Source organism: Melanotaenia boesemani, chromosome 6 (genome assembly GCF_017639745.1).
Source record: "Melanotaenia boesemani isolate fMelBoe1 chromosome 6, fMelBoe1.pri, whole genome shotgun sequence".
In the NCBI taxonomy this organism is placed as follows: domain Eukaryota; kingdom Metazoa; phylum Chordata; class Actinopteri; order Atheriniformes; family Melanotaeniidae; genus Melanotaenia; species Melanotaenia boesemani.
Genome location: NC_055687.1, coordinates 20,670,257 through 20,693,111, shown reverse-complemented (window position 1 = coordinate 20,693,111; position 22,855 = coordinate 20,670,257). Strand labels below are relative to the sequence as shown.

Sequence of the window (22,855 nt, the reverse complement as noted above, 5' to 3'; positions counted from 1 at the left end):
GAGCTTAAATCTGATTCTCTGAGTTGGTGCCAGCTACTTGGACAACTGCAATGCCACATTTCAACTTAACCTTATAAAAATAATTTAGTTATACGTCATATTATTATTTTTCCTTTATTGTGATTAGTTCAGGAGATTTCAACATCCAGGGTATTTTCATGTTCAAGGCAGTTAACCTTCAAATACTTATCTAGCTTGGTTGGCTTTTTTGAGACTAATATCCTATTGTGTTAGGGGCAGGGGCTCCTTTTGGCTTCCTAAATCCCCTCTTGCTGTAATAAGTCCTAATTTCAGACCAGCCCCAAAAATCCTGAAAATAAAAATTAATAAAAAAAATATTTAACATTATTTAATAATAAGGGCAACTAAAAATGTTTAATAATCCAACTCCGTAAGTCCATACACACAGATCTCACTCTTCATATATTTTAAGCTATTGTTGTTTCATATATATAACAGGTTCCCATGAAAATCTTTGAATTTACTTAATGGTACTTTAAAGAGCAGAGAAGCAGAATTAGATCTGATTTAAACTGAACAAACAAGGAAAAAATGTGTTTAACTCAGATGGGTGGAAATAATATTGTATTTTACAAAAATATTCTGTAAGTTTACATGAGCACAATGAAGTGAGAAAATGGTAATGAATTTTCAAGACATTTATAGGTAATGGCACACACACTCAAACACATACTCACACACAAACAGGCCAGAGGTTTTGAATTAAGTTACTACAAAATCTTAATACACTCAACCCCCCCCCCCCCCCCTTTTTTTTTTCTGTCAAAGCATGGCACGATATACTATTGATATGACATACATGCAGTTCACAGAACGAGTTGACTGACAACTTATTTAACAAACACCAAAAATAATACCATGCAGCCAAAATATCTGTAACGAAGGTAAGACAGCCTGTCTTTAAACATTCAGGAACAAGATAATGCTCCAGTCTACATTCATAACGGTAATTTACGTGACACGTCACAGTGATTCCTTTCGTTTTTTAAAGGCATTCCAATGGGCTTGTGATTTTTGAGACTGTCCCAATAAAAACATCACATTAGTAAATGGCCCTCTTTGGTCTCAGCAGTCGTTTTGTCTTAAAGATAAAACACTTTCAGATGTATACATACACATGGGAACAATACCCTTTGAATAGAGTTTAACCGATGGGATTTCACCCCACTCCTGAGTTGAACACAGTGATGCTTGGGAGAAGCCATAGGCTCAACTGATTAGACCAGCATTTCATTTTCCTAGTGCCAGCGTTAGAAAATCACAGGGCATTTTAAGAGTCCCATGTGTGCCATTCAGTGGATCAACCTACATAACACTTCCCTGCTTTAAAACCTTCTTTACTTCCTTCCTGTTATGTTTCCAGGTGTTGCTGATGCATCATCACAGGACTCTTTGTTTGCTCTGCGTCTCAGATCCTCACTGCACTCAGACTTTGACCCAAATGGGATGTTTTCAACTGGCTTCACTCGGTCCGTGCACTCCAATCGTTCACTGCTTTCTTCATTGGCACAGAACTCAGTATTCTGACCTGATTCTGTGCTCTGGATGGACCCTGAGGCTCTGCGTGTCTGCTGGTATGATAAACAGAGTTCCTGCCACTTCTGTCGATTGGCATCTATCCCATCCACCATTGGCTGTAACTTCCTGTTGAGCTTCAGCAGTGCCTGGGAGACACACAGCAGAGTAAAGATAGTCTCCAAAACCCCAAATGATGATTTTATTACTGTTTGTTTGTTTCTCAAAATGAGCCCTAAACACGCAGTTTTAGTCATCTGGGATTAACTACCTGATACAGGGGTTTACAGATCCCATCAATCCATTCTAGCTGTAAGGCAGGTAGTTCATCTTTGCGATTCCGGTCAAAGATGGCCTGAAGGGAGATGATAACCTCTGTCATCCATGACCAAAACTTTCATCATAATAATTTGACAAATGCCTGGGATTAAAGAAATAATTTTTCCTTCTGGCATGATGTTAACTGAGTGTGAAAAAGGATATACCAGTGACAGGAAAGACAGAAATCTTTATTACTTACTGCCGGGGTTAACTTAAGTTCAGACCTCTCTCTGTCCCCTTGTTCAAAGAATTCACTCGTCACCAGCTCTGCAACCTGTGATATCAATGAACAATCACTACTTAATTATTTTACTCATATATAAAGCATAATTGTGATATTATAACTGGCAAAAGGGTGGCTACACAGAATAAATTTGATTTAATTTTCTTTTTTTAGTTTTGGTGTTGTTCTAATTACATGCTGTTCTGAACAGGGGTCATGCTGACTACAAACTCTGCATTGCTAATGTTCAGAAAACAAGTGCTCTGATGTGCAAAACACAACATTAGACTAAATAACTACTAAGACCTAAAACTAAACAACACATAGTGATATTAAAAAGCAAAAACAAAGATAAAATTTCAACAATATTTCAACAACACTTTAGAAAATAAACAGATACAACTAAAATACTTTACAACACAAAACCCATAAACAGATTTTGGTGAATTGTTGTGTTTTTTTTATTACATTTAGATTTTTTATTGATCTGGATTTTCATTCAACATTATCAGTTTTGTACTGATTTATTGAATCAGAGATTTGTGGTGTTTTTTTTTTTCTTTGTTTGTTTGTTTTTCACTGTTGTGTTACTCTAAGTGTCATTTTGTGTTTTGTTGTTGGGTTTTGTAAAATATTGATGTGTTTTTGTTGTTTGTTTGATTTTTTTCTTCTTGTGTTTCTTAGTTTTGTATTGTTTGTTTTTGCCCAGTGGGCAAAATAGCATAAACGTGGACTGGGATGGAAGCAACTTTAAGCTTTGCAAATAAATCCAACGCTTCTCTGTGTCCAAGTAGATTAGTGAGCTAAGTGGATTACCCAACCAACTGGGCTTTACTGGGTGACTTCTGGCAAACTAAACTAACCTAATTGAAGTTTTTGTAGAGCTTTAGGGGTTCTACCTCTGTTGCCCACACAAAGGGACTTAGAGGGGATATATCCTAACAAAGAAACCTTTTCTTCTTCTAATTGACAGAAAATTAATGTCATTTTGCTGTTTTTCAGCTAAAATAAAGAAAAAAAAAATACAACAATCTTTACCTCTTAATCAAAAGAAATGGGTATATTACAAGAACACACTACACCAGTGTTTCCCAATCCAGGTCCTCGGGACCCCCTGCCTTGCATGTCTTAGATGTGTTCCTTCTCCAACACACCTGATTCAAATGAATGAACTTTCTCATCCAGTTCTTTGCAGCCTGTTAACGAGCCATTCATTTAATTCAGGTGTTAAAATAGGGTTACATCTAAAACATGCAGGGCAGGGGGTCCCGAGGACTTGGACTGGGAAACACTGCACTACATGCATTAACTATGGAGCATGAATACAAACGTCCTTCATGACCACACCGAAGAACATGCATATCCCAAGCTTTTCAGTAAAGGCAATTGGACTTGTGTTTCTTGGTTCTTGAATATGTTTCACACCTCGTCTGAAAGCCTTCTTCAGTTCTAACCAGTTAAGTGGGAGTTTCAGCTTTTTTATATCAAGGTCATGTAGTGTCACTGACTCAACTGACCAGTCTGTGGGTCATTTAGCTCATTGTTGAATGTGAATTGTTTACCTGTGTGACCAAAGTGGCTTTGGTCACAAAGTCCAACGTGTGAATAGTTGTGAAATTGGTTAGTTTCAAGGTTGCATTGTAGGTGCTGGAAAAGTGATACAAAGGGGATGTCTGAGGCCACCTCCTGTATTCAGAGATGGATTTTCCATTTTAACTTAGAGGGCTTTCTTAATACCTTTCCCAAACCATTTGTATTGTATAAGAACATTACTGCAGATGAACCTCTGAATCTTGACCTGTAGAGCTGGGTCTCCTGTGTTGAGCCATGTGTTTACGAAGTGGTTGTTCAGTCTCTCCTATACAGAAGTCTGAGCACTCCACTGCACCCTGCCATTCAGCTTGCATTTGGGTATTTTGTCCTTTGGGTTAACCAATTTCTATCTAAGGGTGCTGTTTGGTTTTAAATGTACCGGGATGTTGTGTTTGGAGAAAATCAAGGAAGCCATATATTTAAACTGAAAAACATCTCTTGGTCACAAATATCACAATCCTAGCACCTACAAGGTTCTTCTTGATTCTTCTCTCTACTCTTTCACAGCCATTTATACATTTGACCTTGTGACCAAAACAGTTTAAGGACACAGGTTTTGGATGAGAGGTAAAGCATCTTCAAGAACCACAAAATAAAAGTACAGTTGCCTTTATTTAAGTTCATATATTTACCATGACCTGGATGCCTGAAGCTACACTTAGATAAACCCATCATGCTTTGTTGGAAAGTAGCTGAACTTTGTGGTTTAAATGTATAACCATAACTACAGTCTGACAATAGTAATCATGGTTCAAACCTGCTTGGATATCTTCCATGGACGAGTGACAGCTCCCAGATCACATGCTGTCATCAGCATAGACCTGTCAATGATAAGAAAGCTCAGTACTACTTCCATTTTGCTTTTCGCAGTTGAACAGATTTATTTTATTCAGGACAAATGTTGAAACCTGAGAACTTCTCTGTGTCCTTCATCTGTCCAGCTGAATTCTCCAGACAGAACATGCTCAAAGAATTTGGTTCTGCGCCTTTTGATTCAGAGACAGTCAAGCACACTGAAAATGTTATGGTGGACAGGAAACCAGAAAAACTGCTTCTTGAACACTATATTTCTGATATAGGAGATACAAACATTAACTCTTCTAATTACTTGCAAAGATTTATTCAACAATCTGTACAACAATGATCTATGTTTTACTATTCTTAAACTAGAGAAATGCCACTTACTCAAAGTGCAAAGTGAGGTCTGTGGAGAGAATTGCCTGTTTCAATAGTTGCATCATGTTGCTGTACTCTTTAGAGCTTAGGTTTGCAAAGATATTGTGGCCCTGCAAAAGAAAAACACAATAGTACACAGTATAAGTATACACATCAAAGAAGGCCATGATTATAAAAAGGGGCTAAAATGTCCCTTTAAGCCCACTGCATTGGTAAAGTCATTGCTCAATGTCAAATGAAGCTCCCATTTGCAATTTTAATTAGCAGTGTGTATGGACTTTCTCTGTCCTCTGCTTAAAAAATCAATACAGAACACTGCTAGTGATCAAACTGATCTACACCTGAGACAAAGCACCCCCTCCTGATGAAACTAGTGGTTACTGATGTTGCCTGTCAGCAGTTTATGCATAGCATTGTTCCAAGGCTGAAACTGCATGTCATTGGCTTTATGCAAGCCCAGTGGTCTCAGTACAATGATGAATCAATTTAAAAGGATAGAAAAGTAGTTGTAGAAAATCTGCTGCTTTTTATTGCGGTTTTATGTCATTGTTTTTCAAAATGTTTTCTTTCTTTCTCATTTTTTTAGCTGATTTAGTTGGTCCATTGAGGAAGATATATAATTTGCAATACTTTAAGATTTTAATAAATATTTTCACCTTATTTCCTCTTTTATTTAATATGCCTCCAGATTCAGCTAATCTTCACATTTGTCCAGCACAGAGACATCCAGATGTTCCAACCTTAACCAACTGCAAATATGTTTTTTAGTTTGCAAAGCAGCACAGATGTTTAAAAAAAAAGTCAAAAGTAAGTTTCTAGTATATTGTGAATGGATATCTGCCTTTAATCAGTAGTGAAACTTTAAAGCAGTAAGGCTCCGTACAGAGATGCGGCATAAGTTTAAATTGTCAGCACAGCATCGTTCAAGTCTTTTATGTGTTTTTGTGTGATTCATTAAGCCTATTTTCAAATCTCACTACTGTTAATTTTGCCACAAGCATTTCTATGGAAAAAGTAAAGTAAGGTGGAAGAAACTAATCCACAGATCTTCATACAACACATTCATTACTTTTCTACTGCACTTTCACAGGCCAGTGGTCAGAAGTTAGGAATCAAATGGTGTAAATTGGTGTCTGTATGCTATAAAATCCATGGTTAGACATTCAGAAAAATCTCTTTGCTGTGGTTTCCTTATTTTAGTTTTAATTATTTTCAATTCCTGTCATGTCATGTGAGCACAACCTGACAGAAACCAAACTCACTATCACTATCTTACAACTTACAATCCCAACTTATAATCATGGGTTCTGACACTACTATGGTACTACTATGTGGACAAATATACTTATTAAATGTTCTCTGGTGATAATGTCCAGTTATATCTGTATATGCAATGCTGTTTCAGCAGCAAAAAATAGCATATGAAATAAATTTCATACTGATATTTAACTACATCAAAGCTGGGTTAGATCTAGTTGTATTTAAGAGAATTTTGGTGTAAGTTCACAAAAAATGTAAAAATCTCTTGATCATAATCTTTGTTAATAAGTATTGAATGTTTGAGTTTTTGTTCGTTTCATCATGGTATCATTCTTTCTTTCCAAAAAGTTATACTAATCTCAAAAATACTGCCAGATTGAATAAACAAAATACTACCTTAAAATTAGTACAGTGCCCCAATAATGCATGTTTTTCTTTCAGACTGGCAGAATGTTAGAAAAAAAACTTTTTACATATCCCTAAAAACTAACTTTAAACTTTTGTATTTACTTTTTGACTTGCAACTCTTAAGCATTACAACCACAATTATTGGCCTGACCTCACTCTGCAGGATCATGACAGCATGGTTGAAGTGATGATGCTCCAGGGTGGCTGATGTTCCATACAGCAGAGCCAGAGCAGAGCCTGTCCTGCAGGAATAACAGAGCAGAGACAAAAATATATCTATCCACTCTGTAACCTCTATGTTATAAAGCTGGTCTCTTTGATATATATATATATATATACTTGGCTTGAAATGCATTGTTGGTGCCTCGGTGGTCCAAGTCATGGCACAAACAACCGACCATCAGTGCCAATATCTCTGCGTCTGACAGGACATCCTGGAAACTTGCTGTCTGCACAAAGCAAAGCTGATGGTCATCAAGCCAAGTAAAGGAATCAACCACAAGAAACATTTTCTATTTATTCAGTCCATTTTCATTTGTGCAAATTATTTTATTAATGTATTAGTTTAATTCAATACATCTATTGATTAAAAAGATAGGATGGGATAGGATAGGATAGGATAGGATAGGATAGGATAGGATAGGATAGGATAGATGTTACGCCTCTACCAGATCACATTTACACAAGTGCCTTGGTGATGTGTCATGATAGATACAAGTGCTGTGCAAAAGGGCCACCATTCATTTACTCCAGGAAAATATCAAACAGGTCAATTCAGTGAAACATGCGCAAAGGTAAATGGAAAAAAAGTATATAGGTTAATAGCATCACCATAGTCATTCTCTGAATGAACTCACCAGCAGTCAATTCACAACCCAGCTTCATATACCCCAGCTCCACACTCACTTTTTGTCAGACCTTGTATCAGCTATGCTGGACCTTCCTTCTTCCCCACTCCCGGCTCCGACTCACCTAGCTGTGTTCTGTACTTGCAAGTTTGTTACCTCTTTTGTCTCCATCGTAAGCTGTTGGTTATTCTCTAAACTTGTAATTAAAATCCTGGTTGATTCTGATCTGTCTCTGAGAGGTCCTTCTTACCAGAAGCCTGTGTATTGGCATACTTCAGCCTTTTCACTAGCTCTTTCTCTTTCTTAAAACTGGCTTCTTGACAGCCACTCTTCCATTAAGACCATTTCTGATGAGGATTCAGTAAACAGAAGATGGATTAGCTGAGGGGTCATTTGCATCTCTCAGGTCCTTTGTCAGGTCTTGTCTCTTTTTTCTTATGGACATCAGTTTAGATACTATTTCATCTGGTGTAGTTAGTTTTTCAGGCCTACCGCTTACGTTTTCCCCTGTCCTTGTCCAACTTACACTTTTTAGCAACACATTGCTCACCATGCCAGGATAAGTTAGGTTTCCAGCTGACAGTTCTTTGGGAACCACCTTGTTGGTATAAAAATGAAAACTTTATGTATTTCAAACAAGCAGTGGTTTCTTTTAAATACATGCGACAAAAGAGATAAATCATGTGTCATTGTGACAGACTCAGTTTTAAAGTTCCTGAAATCACAGTTAAAAATGGGTTATTTACTAAGTTGTCTGTTGTTGAAATTAAATGAGAGAAAAAGCAATTAATGTCCAAAGCAAAACTCTTATTATTAATTATCTTCAGAGAGTCTGAAGAACTGTTAGTCGAAACAACTTCAAAAGATTACAAGAAAATCTGGCACTTTTGAAGGAAAATATAAAGAAATAAGTGGCTCTAGACATTTGCACAAAACTGCATGAAAAAGGATTAAGCTGACACAATTTTTTCTTTCATTTAAATTACCAATAACAAAAAGAAGCCCAGCACAAAATTTGAAGCTCCTTAGATAATTAATATTTTGCGCCATCAATAATCAACAGTTAATTGATAAAACTAAGCCCAAACTTTTGCATGGCTCTCCGGTCTTTTTAAGCTAATCTAAACATAAACAATGCACTGTGTATCTTAAAATGTTCAAATTAATCATGTTTTACGGGCTATCGGCATGCCTTGGAAGAGCAGTTAATCTTATACTCACAAAATTACTCAGGTTCCAACTTTTTTCATGACACTGTAATAATTTGTTTCAGTCTGCCAACTTTAATAAAAAGCTAACAAAGTAATGTAAGTTTACTTGATTAGCCTTGAAGCTTACCGTGATCATAACGAACATGCACTGTGACACATTGAAAGCATGCCTCCAGTTATGATACACCACAGTTCGATAGTTTTTCCTCACAGTCAGAAGCCAGCGACACAAAACCTACAAGGAGACAAACATACAGGTGGGATTCACGTGTCATCTTTTAAAATCACCTGACTTGTAAGGACACAACTTGCAAGACAGATCACAGAGCCTCACCTCATAATCAATTTTAAACTTTTGGACCACACCAAGTTCCAGAAACATCCTGAGTGAAGCCGTGATCATGGCGTCATTGTCCAAGGAGAAGTCATTGAAGTGGAACTCATCAATGCCTAGCTCACCGCTCAGGGGGATCTTGGCAGCCTTGGGAGAAAAGGACAGAGCTATCAGTCACACAGTGCCAGGGAAGGATGGTAGAAGGTCAATCAGCACTTAGGTTTCCAATTATATTTCATCCTTGACCACCAGCAAAATTCATATAGCCATAATAGCATGTATGTAATAGTATCCTACAGTTTCAGTTTGAGGATTACCTTAAGTCTGTCAACTTCTACTTTGGAGCAGGTGGCATGGTAAGACAGCATCTGAAGAAGCAAAAATCATGTAAAGTAGTGAGATTCACAGGAATGATTCTAGTGCTGATGTAAAACTGTAAGGGGATTGTCTGAGCTAGGTAAGACCATATCTCAAAAAGAGATTCAGCTCTGCAGATAATAAGTTTCCAAGTCTCTTCCACCAATCTAATTTGTGTTCTGGCTGAATCAGGTCAAAGAAAGTATATCTTTGCTTCTAAGACCTATTTTTTGCAAGGTTGTGGGTCACCGAACACTAAAAACAAAACAAAAGAAAGGGGGGGGTCTCTAAGTGATTAAAGAATCAGAAAAGACTTTGTGACAGAAATAAAGCGGAGTATGTTCCCTTTGATGAGTGATGAGCACACTGGCACATATTATTATTATGAATTATTGAAAGAAGCTGAAATATTAATTTGTAGAGAAGCAGAGTCATGTTTTCTGAGGATAATGTGGCTGCGCAGGTTAGATAGTGGCCAGTGTTACGGAACATAGTGGGAGATGCTAATAAATATGAGATCCTCTGTTAAGAGTAGCATTAGAAAGTTTTATTTGGGATTCTTATTATAATTTTCTTTCCAATCATTTTTAGAATACTGCTTGCCATATAAAGGAAGAATAGGACAATTAAAAGATTTTGGTAAAAGATGAAAAGTCATGTTGAATATTTCATGTCCTCTACTGTGACTGAGAGACAGGTAAAAAGAGAATTAGGACATTTGGACCGATGAATATGCTTACATCAAGTGCTACAGACTGTTTGGCCCATGTCTTCTTAACTTGATTGTACATCATAGTATTGTTGATTCCAAGCCCACAGAATATGACAAATGCCTGCACTCAAAGAACATGACCATAATAGTTAGTGCAACAAATGCCAGTGAACACAAAGTTTTGTGATAGTACAAATCTTAAACACCTGACCTCAAACAGTCTCTGATCTGCATCATTGAACGTCTTCCTGTCCAGGCGGTTCAGAATTTGCGCCACCCCTGCAGCAAAAACACATAAATCCTTGATTGCAACAGAAACAGACCTCCAGTAAGATAAACTCCACTAATTCTGGCCAACCTACCAATTATCTGATGAGTTCGATTCCATATAGGGACACATAACACAGATCTGATGTGAAAGCCTGAGGCCTGGTCTGCCTTTAAATGGAGCAGACAGAATCATAAAACCTGTCTGGGTTAGTAATACATTTTTACAGTGGTTAAAATATGTATTTTTCAATGAGTTTTAAATAAAAGTTTAAACTCCCATGGATCTGGTAATCACACCACTATGTCCACACCTCAGCATCAAAGCGTGGGTCCTGACACACGTCACTGATGTTAACAGGCAGTCCTGTGGAAGCCACCAACTCAGCAATGCTGTTATTGATCAGCCAGTCTGAGCAGGATAACTTCTCCATGCTGACATGGAGAAATAAAGAAATGAAAGAAAGGGAAAACAATATACTGTTAACACTGGAAGTAAATCAGAGGAAACCTTCTATGATTTTAACATAACCAGTCATCAAATTTATGCATATTAATTAACTACGCGGTTTGAATTTATGTTCCAGCATCCTATCCTCTACCTGATATCTCGGTCCATGTTGCACAGGGGAGACATGAGCTCAAATGTTTTGGAGAACTTCACAACCTAGTGAAAGTTAAATTAAAAGGTATCATATCAATAAAATGTGGATAGCTGTTGTTACACATCTGAGCATCCAGGAGAGTTTTAATAAGCTACAAAAGAAAAGATCTCACAGGTGAATCAATGTCCTCTAAAAGAAGAACAGAACAGCGTTCACACTGCAGCAGTGTCAGCGCTCGCTGCATGATCTTCCTGACAATCTTCTCCAGGTCAGTCTGCTCTTCAAAAAGGTCATTGACCACCTCTAACAAAGCCTGTGACAACAAGAATTAACACTCTGACTTATCTTCATTAAACAAACAGTGTACATTTACATTGTGTTGTCATAGCTTTCAGTTGTAACTTAATAGGTTTAAACTAGGTTTCCATTACGCTGACTAAAAATAGCTAGTAAGCTAGGCTGATGTGTTAACAGTAACTGTACTTGTGATGTGCAAAATATTTAGTAAGACTATGTGCTTAATTAAACATATAACCTGACACATGCAAAGATGAAGCAAAAAGAATAATTTACAACATCTCACCCTACTCCTCTCATACTCCTTGCGAGACTCTGAAAACAGCTTGGCATTGGAAATTGATATTCCGCAGAACGGCAGGTACATCTGTAGAACCTGAGGAAAAGAGCAAAAATAAGCAATGATACCATGTATAAAAAATATACAAATAATGGATATTTCTTGGTTAAATTAGAGGGCATAAAACTGAGTCGGAAAAAGAAAAGGATAGTGGTGATGTGAGGAGAAAGTCATGATGGAGTCAGCCATCTCTCAGCACAAATTTCTCTCAGACAGATTTCCTGTTAATGAAGTATTGATTTAGAGAAAGAGTGAGACATTGGGGGGTCCTAAAATATGGAGATAAGCTGGCAGATTGTGACTTTGCAAAAATTTCTACTTTGAATATATATATATATATATATATATATATATATATAATGTGAATGTGTGTGTGTGTGTGTGTGTGTGCAAAAAACCATGTTAACTTTTAAAATTACAAGAAACTGCATTTTTCTAATAAACAGATCAATAATATCCAGATAAATAATCTTCCACAACTTTTTTTCTGCCACCTAGTGGACAACCTGCAAACTGCAGCAACTAGATGCAGCTGAACTGCAAAATATTACAATCTACCAAAATGCAAGAATCCCCCTAGATTTATGGTTTTATTTTCTAATTTGTTTACCCATGGTTAGACAGATGAGCGATTTTAGCTTTTGGTTGCCTGACTTCTCATCTAAATAAGAAGCCAGCACCATTCAAATTCCTAAAATGTGCAATATAATATTGATCATCCCCAAAGAGAGATCATTAAATTATATTTGAAGCTGTGGAACCAAATATAAAGCTATAACACATGCACATTGTAGAGGTCCATTTTATCTGGGTAGCTCAGGGAACAAACAAGAGTGCATCAGCTTAAACCATGTCCCCTAAGTGTGTTGCACAGCCAGACATATTAAATGTGCTGTGCTTGAGTAAAAGGTTGACCTCTTCTCTTCATTTTTACGTTATTTCTCTTTAAAGGGAACACTTTGCTCCTCTCTACAGCCATTAAGAAGATTTAGAGTGCAAACATCTCAGTTGGCTCTGGTGTGTTAAATGTTACTGTGAGTCTCGGTATTTGCTGTGATTGTAGTGGGTACATACAATACTCCAATCCAACACAATTTCTAAAATGCCCTCAATGGCACAAACCCCAAAAATACACATGGTAAATTTTTGTTTGCGTTTGTGTGTATTTGTTTTTCTAAAAAAAATAAAAAATAAATAAAATTAAAAACAATAATAACAATAACTGTACCTTTTCATCGTCCTCAGTAAAAGGGGTACCCATTGGATTTTTATTAATTGCTTGCACAACACCAATGATTTCTCCATCACTGTTGCAGATGGCCATGCAGAGGATGGTCTGAGTCTTATAACCAGTTAACTTGTCTATCTCATCACTGAAGCGATGGTCCTGAAATTGTTGCCACATAAACACATGTTAGGCAGTGATTATCCCACATTTAAGGCCACATTTATACGCCACACTGGCACAACCATAACCACATGTCCACAACGTCTAGGTTTTACGCATCTTTGTCACCTATGATGCCTGGCGCAATATTAAAGCTGAGATTCTTTTTATTTTATTTTATTTATTTATTTATTTTTAAAAACTATATATGGGGAAACGATAATACCCCATTGCTGGCACATATCTACTATATATCTATAGCTTATATTGCAGTAATAGTCCGCAGGGGGATCCACATCATCATGTTGCCTCAGCCAACCCAGCAGCCCAGGGCCATGAGATAATGATGTGTTGCGCAAGACAAGATCTGGCGGGGGGAACCTGAAAGAATGGTAACGTTTTCTTTCCTCCTTTTTTGGTAATTCCTATAGATTGAGTTGTAGCTCTGAAGGGTGGGACTACAAAGAAACTTACTGCTTAACGAGATAGTTATTATTCTCTATAATTATTTATTCATGATTTAGACCAACCCCCCCCCCCCCCCCCCCCCCCCCCCTTTTTTTTTTTTTCTTTCTTTGCTTTAGAAACTTTTCGTGTGGAAATGTGACCGAAGGTCACTTCAAACAATAATGTTATGCTTTAGGTGAATAATTTATATTAAGTACATATTTATTAAATTAGTTTAAATATGCCAAATATCTGAAATAAGTTTGGCAATGGTGTGAAATTTATAGCGCATTACCTCATATGCGTTTGAGATATTTACAGTCTCTCCATGCTCTGCCACATATCCAATGATGCCCTTCCCCCATGGTACTTGCACTTCATTGGAGTTCAGAGTGCTGGATGATGGTCTGACTGTGGTGCCTGAGTGCACATCAAAGAATTTGGACACCAGTGTCCTTTTGTGAGCGGGTCCCTCGACGAGGAAAAGCGAACATCTATCTGCATCTACCAGGATGCACACGTTGATCAGAATTTTATAACTCAGGTTGGTCAGATCCAAATCATTAGATATATCCTTCACTAACTCTAAGAAGAACTCCCTCTCATTGGTTTCTCTCAGTCTGTATTTGTAGTCTATGGCACTGGATGCGTACTGAGGCACGTTGACTCTGGACTCAAGCAGGGCGCTCAAGATGTGCGCGGTGGTCGGCGGCAGCGAACTGGCTTTACGCAGGAGCGCACGGCGCCTCATACTTGACTGAGACTCGTGTTCACTTAAGCTCACATGCTCGTCGTATGTGCGGTGCGCAGTGTGGGCTTTGGAGCGGGCGAAGTTCCGCCGCAGTTCCATGTGAGACGATCTGCGTCGGAGCCCGTCAGTGCTGGTGGGCCAGAGCGGGTCCATGGCAGCGCCCCGCTTCTCCTCCACTGTGGACACTTTCGACGGCTGATGCTCCTTCAGCCACCTGCTCACCTGATCACATTTGGCTCTCCGAACAAGATACTCCTCAAAAAGATCTGGGTGGCAATCTAAAAACGCCTCAACGTCCGAGAAGTCAAATGTAGTCATAGTGAAGGCTGGTTGCAAGGACCAATCTCAAATCCAATAGAACAATAGTTGGAGGCGAGTAGATGTCGGAGTGAGGTGGCAGGAAACGAGCTTCTCGAAAAGTGAGGTTCTCAAAAATATATACATGTATCCATTCCTAATTTGTTACAGTCCATTGTAAACTCTTCTCTGAAATGCTGGGAGCAGTAATGGTCAGATTGATTCACTTTCGAACTGATGACGACTGTGAGAGGAGCTACAGCTGTCAGTCAAACGATAGCCCGAGCTGCCTCTGGTGGATTTCTGAGGAATACTATGCAGAGGTGTGGGAAAACGCGGCGCCTATATATTCTTCCTAGAAACTGAAAAAAGGAAAATAAATAAATAAATAAATACACGACAGGCTCTTCACTCTCTCTCTTCTTTCTGTGCCACCAGAGACAGTCAGTTCAGGGCTTTAATAAAATACAGAATCAGTGTGATGTTTCATTTACTCAACATTTAAAACACGCGAGCAGAATGTTAAACGATAGATAGATAGATAGATAGATAGATAGATAGATAGATAGATAGATAGATAGATAGATAGATAGATAGATAGATAGATAGATAGGGGCACTTGACTCCCAGAATGTGACTGAATAGATAGAGAAGGAATATAAAAAGACAAATATTTGCCACAGAGTTGCATGCAACTGGAGAAACATCCCTGTCATGTATGGTTTGCATCCAGATTTTGAATTTAAAAACAAACAACAAAAACAAATTTTGTGGACACAAAACACACTTGTGTTATATCTCACAGCCAATCTCACATTCATGCAACACCCACACACTCCCTGCACCGCTGTGGTTTTTAAATGTGTTTTTCAATCTTTGGAAACATGAAATTAATCTAATATTCTCTAGATCTTTAAAGAGCAAGTCCACAGGTTTTACATTCATTCTTTAGTTCTCAGCTCTCAAATGTCTCGATGAACTCCTTCAGGGACTGCAGTCCATCAACAAGGCAAAATGGACTGTCAACTGGATCATTCTGGCAGCTGGGACCCCTAACCATCAGAGTAATGGTTAGGGGTTATAAAACAGTCTCTGATATAGTCTTAAACCATCATTACAACTTTAAAAAAAGTAGAACTCATTGACACAAATTGTTTTTCATGACATAAGGAAAAGCTTATATGCAAATAATTTTCCTGGGGCCATATATGGAGACTTTTTTTCATTTTGTTTCATTTTGCTTGTATTACCTGATAAAAAGAACTTGCTAAAGTCCAATTAGTACAGCAAACCTGAAGCTGAGAAAAGATTATGTTTGAGGAGTACTAGGTGAGAAATCAGTACCTGCCTGCAACCTTACGTTGTTTTTTTCTTTTGTTTGTTTGTTGTTTTGTTTTTTACCAGATTCTGTCATAAATAACTCATGTTGTATGTTTCACTTTCCAAGAAGGCTGATTTAATTTCTGACAGTGTTTCACAGGCTACTGAGGTATGATGTGAACTATCAAAGGCAATAGCAGGTTAAGTTGAATCCTGTTGGTGTTTTAAATCTTGCAGGGTTTAAGCATCAGCTTGCATCTGTGCAACAACTTAATATTAAGGAAATCACTGCAGCCTGTGGCGCATTTGTAATGCAGCAGTAGGAAATGTAATCCGTAGAGCGGCGGCTCTGCTGGGGCAGAGCATAGTAATTGGTTAGTGGACTTAGCTTAGGCTGCTTGAAAGGACTTGGGTGTTTTGCTTTGGACAAGGTCTCTTGAGATTCCCAATTAAAAAGCAGAATGCAGAATATGGGTCTTGTGAGCGAACAAACAAGGCAAGCTTTTCTGCTTGGAAAGAAGTCCATTTTATGTCCAAGGAGAGGCATCTGAATTGATTATATGTGCTGGTGCAGTTTTCAGGATGATTTAAAGAGTGAGAAGTATATTAGGTGTGTCGACCCTTTGAACATTTTTCATTTTTTTTAAAGAGACCTTTCAAGTATTTGTGCGACAAACTCAAATCAGACATCTCAATCCACAGGTTAGAATCCAGCAGCATTTATATCTGAATTGTATTTAAATTTGGGTCACTGTCAATAAAATATGATCAATTGATGATAAAACAGTGTTTTCCCTGCTGCGTTTATAGTTTGAAGAAGTTTAAAATCCAGTATCAGTTTCAAACTAATCTATTGATAGTTAGGACACCAACTTATGCATCACAAAAATGATGGATTATGTGAATTTACAATAATTTTAGAAACTTGGGCTTTAAGTGGATATGTAAAGGTTTGAAATCTTAGACTTTCACCCTTAGATATTTGTAACACAAAATTTCCCAGAATTAATACAAAACTGAATACTTTGTTTGATATGTGAAAATTAGAAACCATCCTGACACTGTCTTTTTCAAAATAAGTTATAGTACGTTAAATTATTTTTGTCAGTTTTCACTTTTGATCTGTAGTTGTGTGATTGTCTTTTGCATCAAAGGCAAGTACTGTAAGAAAGTAATGACACACCAGCAGCACCGTGGACAGCTCTCATCCCAGCTTAAACTCAACCAGAGAAGATGATGTTCCACAAAATGAGAACATACTCTGTAATCATTTTAAAAAGCATGATTGTCTGTTGGAGATTAAGCATCTGTCCTCGGATGAATGTCTTTGAATGAGTTTTATGACATCTACTAAGGTACAAGGCAGTATCTCTCTTACCTTTCTATACTGCTCAGAAATTGAGACGATGAAATATGACTCCCTGCAACCAAACACCGGTTGTACACAGCTTGCATCTGGTTTCAGCACGTGTTAGCCAGAGCCAGCTAGATTTTCATTCTACCTGGCTGTAAATGTGCTGTGAATGTGTAATATTATCAGATCCACACTTGATGACTGAATGATAGGCATCCTCAGCAGTGATTTTGTGCTGCTACTTTACAGATGTTAAAATGAATAATATATAGAAGCTTACACTTCATATCATGCTGCTTCCCGGAAGCATGAGTTGGAGAGATGTGTCAGCTTTTTGTTGGTTCAAGTCTGCAAAGGCAGTTTTGTTAACACTCTGTGCTTTGGGTCGGATTGGGTGTCACTAGTTTGGATCCTATTCTTTACAGTCGTTATTTAGGTTGTCCTAGGAGTTTAAACCCTCTTCACTGGACACAAGCAAAGAAGAAGCCCTGCTTGCAGCAACAGCTTCAGCATTTGTATTTTTTATCTGGAACAAAACGACCTCCTGCAACTGCAGAATAAAAGAATCTATACTGGAATTTCCTTCCTCCCATCTAAGTGAGTATGACTGCTTGTCTTGCGATTTATGTTTTCACTGTATTTTATAATTCTGCCATACTGATCTCGAAGGGTTTACAAAGAAAACTTGCTGTTGTCAGTATTTTTAGCTTCTTCAAAAATCTGGCTCATTTCTCTGTATATATTTATTTTGTACAATCTTCTTTTCAGACTTATATCCCTTCTTCACCCTTCTTCATTATGAGCAAGCTCTCCAGCAGCTACACAGAGTCAAAATCTTCAATAACCCACTGCTTTTCGGCTGATTTAAATGGTAATAACCCCTGGGGCTATGGAGGAACCATACCTGAGTAAGTGTAGAGATGTTCTTCATGGTAAAATTGTTGGAGAATCAATAATAGATGTAGCATAATGATAAACAGTTGCTTTACATTTACAGACATATCAGCAGTCGACAACATCATAACAGTACGGGCAGGAAGAAAAGTAATGTTCGTCTCAATGACCAACTGTAGGTAGCCAGTTATTTATTTTACATTTAGAAAACTGACATTAAAGTCAACAATCCTTTGAAGCCTTTGTATATGATGAATCCTTAGCGATAGCATATAATCTCTTTCTTTTCTCAGTATACCAAAACCAACTGACATAAATATGTCGTGAGTACATTTTCTGTCATGATATACACATAATTTACACTTTTTTATATCTGCAGTGTCCTTGTTATGTACTTGTGGCTACCTCTTCTTTCCTTTGCACCAAACATCACTCAACCTTATTTTTATTTAATTAACTTTTTTTCCAGGGAGAAAACGATAAAGATTGCCACACTAAAAGAGCATCCCTATTCATCCCATATCCCCCGGGTTTCATTGTTCCCATCTTTCCGCTCCCCAGATGACCCGTTAACAGGAGTCAGAGCTGCTTCTCAACCCTTCCCCAACCTCCTTATCCCAAACACAGCACCCAAAGTCACTGTCATTAGCAAAACTATTGGTAAGATATATTCTTGAAGATGGAGACAAACGGCCTGGCTGGACAAAAAAGAAATATAACAACAAAATAAATTTTTAAAAAAATATACAGCATGTGATTTTTCACAGACATTTTGTACATTTTGCACAATTATTACAGTAAGTTAGCTATTTTAGTCAAAGCTTGTCTTATTTTTAGCATTTTGTATGTTTTTTAATCCTATTTGGAACTGTTTTTGTATAATTTTATCCATTATCTATTTTTTGTTATTTTTTGCACCCATTTGTTTGTTAATTTTTTTAATCCCTTGGTAATATTTTCTATGCCATTGTGCATCTATTTGCTTATATTTCTATTTGCTAAAAATTTTGTGAGGTCACTTTAGGGTAAAATTACTTCTTATTTTGACTTCATTGTATATAGTTTGGTTACACTTTGGGGAATTTCTGTCTCGTTCTGTTCAACATTTTCTTTCTGACAATTTACTTTTCTTAGTGATCATTTTTGTGTCTCATAATGATTTTGTTTATCCATGTTCACAGGTTCCCCATACAGACATGAGACCATAGAAACACCAGTGAAAATCATAAAGAAGGCTGTTTCATGGACAGGAGAAAATGGCTTTTTGGATGTGAGTAATCAAGACAAAAAGTATAAAATGCCTTGTATAAAAAGGTCAAACAAAACATAACTAGCCTTCCGTCAACCTCTTTCAGCATACAAAACCATTAAAAGGAAAGAACCAAGTTTTCTACCCCACTCCTCCAAAGGTAATACTGCCCAACCCTAAACTTCGTGATTGGGATTTGACATTATCAGAACGGACAAGCAACGTGCTGAAAAACTTGGAGAGAACGCTCTGGATCACTTCTTATCAAATGCACTATCCAGGTAGGAAGCCTGGCAGATGTTTGAAGAAACTGTAAAAACAAACACACACACATTGATCAGTTTAGCAGTTTTTAATGCATGAGAAGTGATGTGTAGGGCTTTACTGAAAAAACACAAATAATCAAGTGATTTTCATGTTATGATTTTGAAGGTAATTATTGGTAATGTGGCCTAATGTAATATATTGTTTTAAGGATTAGGTCCAGCAAATCCTTTGAAGAGAGACGATTTTCAGGAACAAATAAATAACCTCACTGAAATAAGTGCACACCCTGCACCCTTGGTAAATTACAAGTTGTAGTTTTGCAGTAATATTTACAATTTAAAATGTTGATAAAAGTAATTTTCTCTGCAGCGAGAAAGGTCCTACCCAATGTTTGTTCCCTCTAAACCAAATAAAGGATGTGGAATGAGGCAAGAAAGCAAAGTGGAAAGGAGCATGTGCAGTCCCACTGCTGCTGGACTCCAGATGTCTTTAATATCAAACCAAAGGAATATTCCAGCAATTATAAACAAGCATAGGCCACAAAAGATCACAGCTACCTATGAGGCAACTGTTTCAAACCAAATGGGGTTCAGCCAGTCGCAGAACAGAACTTACTCCACAGAAGTGCAGCACACTGAGCTTTCCCAGGAGACTGTACACAAACAGCAAGCTCAGGGTAAAGGCTCAGTGTATGAGGGCAAACAGAGGGAAAATGGCAAAGTCTGGTTTGATGAAACTCTCATGACAGAATCTAAGTCACAGAGCAACAAAAGAACTAATGCGGCTCAGATATTAAACACAGATCAACGATTGGACTTGAACAATCAGCCACATTTACACACAACTGTCAATAGAGAGAGGAGTCCCATGGAGCTGCATGCAAAGGATCTATTAATTGGCAAAGAAGAGAATCTCAAAGTTGGAAATCCTCCTGCAGCCAGAGGCCAGACAAGTGCTGGAGCACATGCTGGGTTATTATCAGAGCAGCAAGTTATGACAGATAGAAGAGAGCATCTACATGCTTTTTCTAATCCCTGTATCCTAACCCGACCTCCTGTTCTGCCAGGCATTCACTCAGTAGACAGATCTGGGTCTGTGGATATAGCCAGCAGAGCCCTCAGCTTCCTGGAACTTCAACAGTCATTCAGTAAATCAGAGGCACATCGAAACTTCAACAACTCCGTAACTCGTGCTGTCGTGGACCTGAGGGACAATGTTGTCAGTGGGAAAAAACACAACTTCCATGGGATTAATTGCCGCTATATCCGTGGATAACCTCACTGACATGCTCTTCTTCTCTAAACATTCTTTATATTTTACTCTGAGGGCAATCAAATTAGATTTATATCACATTGGAGTCATTTTTTTCTACATTGAGCTGCATTCAAATGTAACAATAGATGTATTTTTATGGTTCTTCATTTTATTAATTCATTTATTGAAAATAAAGAAAATGGTTTGGTCACATATACATATTTTACAACCATTTATATATATATATATATAAATATATATATATATATATAAATTTAGGAGAAGTCCCAGTCTGCCAGCTTATCCAGATGTCTTAGGACCCTCAATATCTCACTATTTATATAAGTGCAGGTATATATGTATGTGCACAACTGTCTATTTCTATAATGTGTGACCTGTAACAGACTTGTACAGTTTCTTTTTACTGTAGGGGCTGGTATCTGTCTGGCCGTTTTGCAAAGTTCTGCAATTACTGCAGAGAATCTCTTGATCAGTCATGGTGGCCATTTGCTTTTTAGTTACTAACCGATCTGGGCCTTTCATTACTAATTACTAAGTTTGATTGGACTGCCAGAAGTAGGAGGTCTGTGTAACCATGCTCTCTACATCAGTCTGCCAGGTTATGGGAAATTGAAATCATCCTGGAATTTTCTTGTATGCTTACCATGATCTGTGACTTCACATATCATGTTTCACAGGTCTTTAGACAACTATCTCAACCTCACAAATTAAAGCTTTTTCAAGATGTACAAATTCTGTTTTTTGCCTCGTATTCTGTATTTTATTAATCTTTTCACACACACAGACACACACACGCACACACACACACACACACACACACACACATATACATATATATATATATATATATATATATATATATATATATATAATCCCTGACAATACAATGTCCGCATGGCCACTTTTTTACTGTAGTTGCTTGTTAACGCAAAGAGCTAATCAGCCAACCACGTGGCAGCTACTCAGTGCATTTAGCCAAACTTGACATGGTCAAGACAACTTGCTGAAGCTCAAAATGAGCATCAGAATGAAGAGGAAAGGGAATTTAAGTGACTTAAATGTTAGTGCTAGATGGGCTGGTCTGAGTATTTCAGGCACTGCTGATCTAATTTTGTTTTTACACACAACAACATCTTTGGTTTACAGGGAATGGTCTGAAATAGAGAAAATGTCCCAAAGCAGCAGTTGTCTGGGTAAAAATACCTTGTTGACAAGATGAGGAGAGAAAGAGCACTGGTTATAGAAAACAAAAAGGCAAGAGTAATTTAAATAATTACTTGTTACAACCCAGTAATGCAGAATGAATGCACGTGTCAAACTTTAAAGCAGATGAGCCACAGCAGCAAAAGACCACAGTGGGTGCCACTCATGTTAGATAATAACAGAAAAATTAGGCCATAATTCAGACAGGTTTACCAAAACTAGACAATAGACGATTGGAAAAATGTTGCCTGGCCTGATAAGTTTCCGTTTCAGCTGCCACATATTATACAGTAGGTTTAGAATCAGGGATTAACAACGTGAAAGCATCGATCCGTCCTGCCTTGTATCAGCGGTTCAGGCTGCTGGTGGTGGGTACTGGAGTAGGCAATGTTTGATTTTTGTTTTTTTGTTTGTTTTTTTTTTGTTTTTGTTTTTTTGGGTACAGTTTTGCCCCCTTAGTACCACATAAGATCGTTTAAATGTCACAGCCTACCCGACTATAACTGCTGACCATATCAATCCATTCATGATCACAAAGTACCATCTTCTGATGGTTGCTTCCAGCAGGATAATGCACAATGCCTCAAAGCTCAAATCATCTCAAACTGGTTTCTTTAACATGACAATGAGTTCACTGTACTCCAATGGTCTCCACACAGAGAGTTTTGCATCATAGATGTGCAATTAAATATGCAGCGTCATCTGTGTGATACTATCAGATCAATATGGATCAAAATTTCTGAGGAGTGTTTCCAATACCTCATTAAACCTGTGCCATGAAAAATGAAGGCAGTTCTGAGAGCAAAAAGTGGTCCAACCCAATAACAGCAAGGTGTATCTTGTTGTTACTGGGTTGAGAAAAGTGTAGTAAAGTGATTGAGGCTGATTTTTTTTCTCTCTCTCTTCCTAACGAAAGGTTCACC

General features: G+C 37.7%; 1 protein-coding gene across 1 annotated transcript; it reads right to left on the bottom strand.

Annotated features, from left to right (window-relative positions):
- Positions 1–474: 474 nt before the first annotated feature.
- pde11al (phosphodiesterase 11a, like) lies at positions 475–14,619 on the bottom strand. Its single transcript, XM_041986798.1, has 20 exons — positions 13,618–14,619; positions 12,717–12,875; positions 11,435–11,524; positions 11,024–11,164; positions 10,849–10,913; positions 10,561–10,681; positions 10,342–10,417; positions 10,191–10,258; positions 10,008–10,100; positions 9,228–9,278; positions 8,911–9,057; positions 8,704–8,811; positions 6,857–6,966; positions 6,669–6,759; positions 4,859–4,959; positions 4,582–4,659; positions 4,431–4,494; positions 2,057–2,131; positions 1,808–1,891; positions 475–1,685 (listed from the first exon to the last, which is right to left on the bottom strand). Exons 1-20 carry the CDS (start codon positions 14,389–14,391, stop codon positions 1,359–1,361), a joined length of 2,823 nt encoding a protein of 940 aa, XP_041842732.1. The 5' UTR covers positions 14,392–14,619; the 3' UTR covers positions 475–1,358.
- Between the last annotated feature and the right edge of the window lie 8,236 nt (positions 14,620–22,855).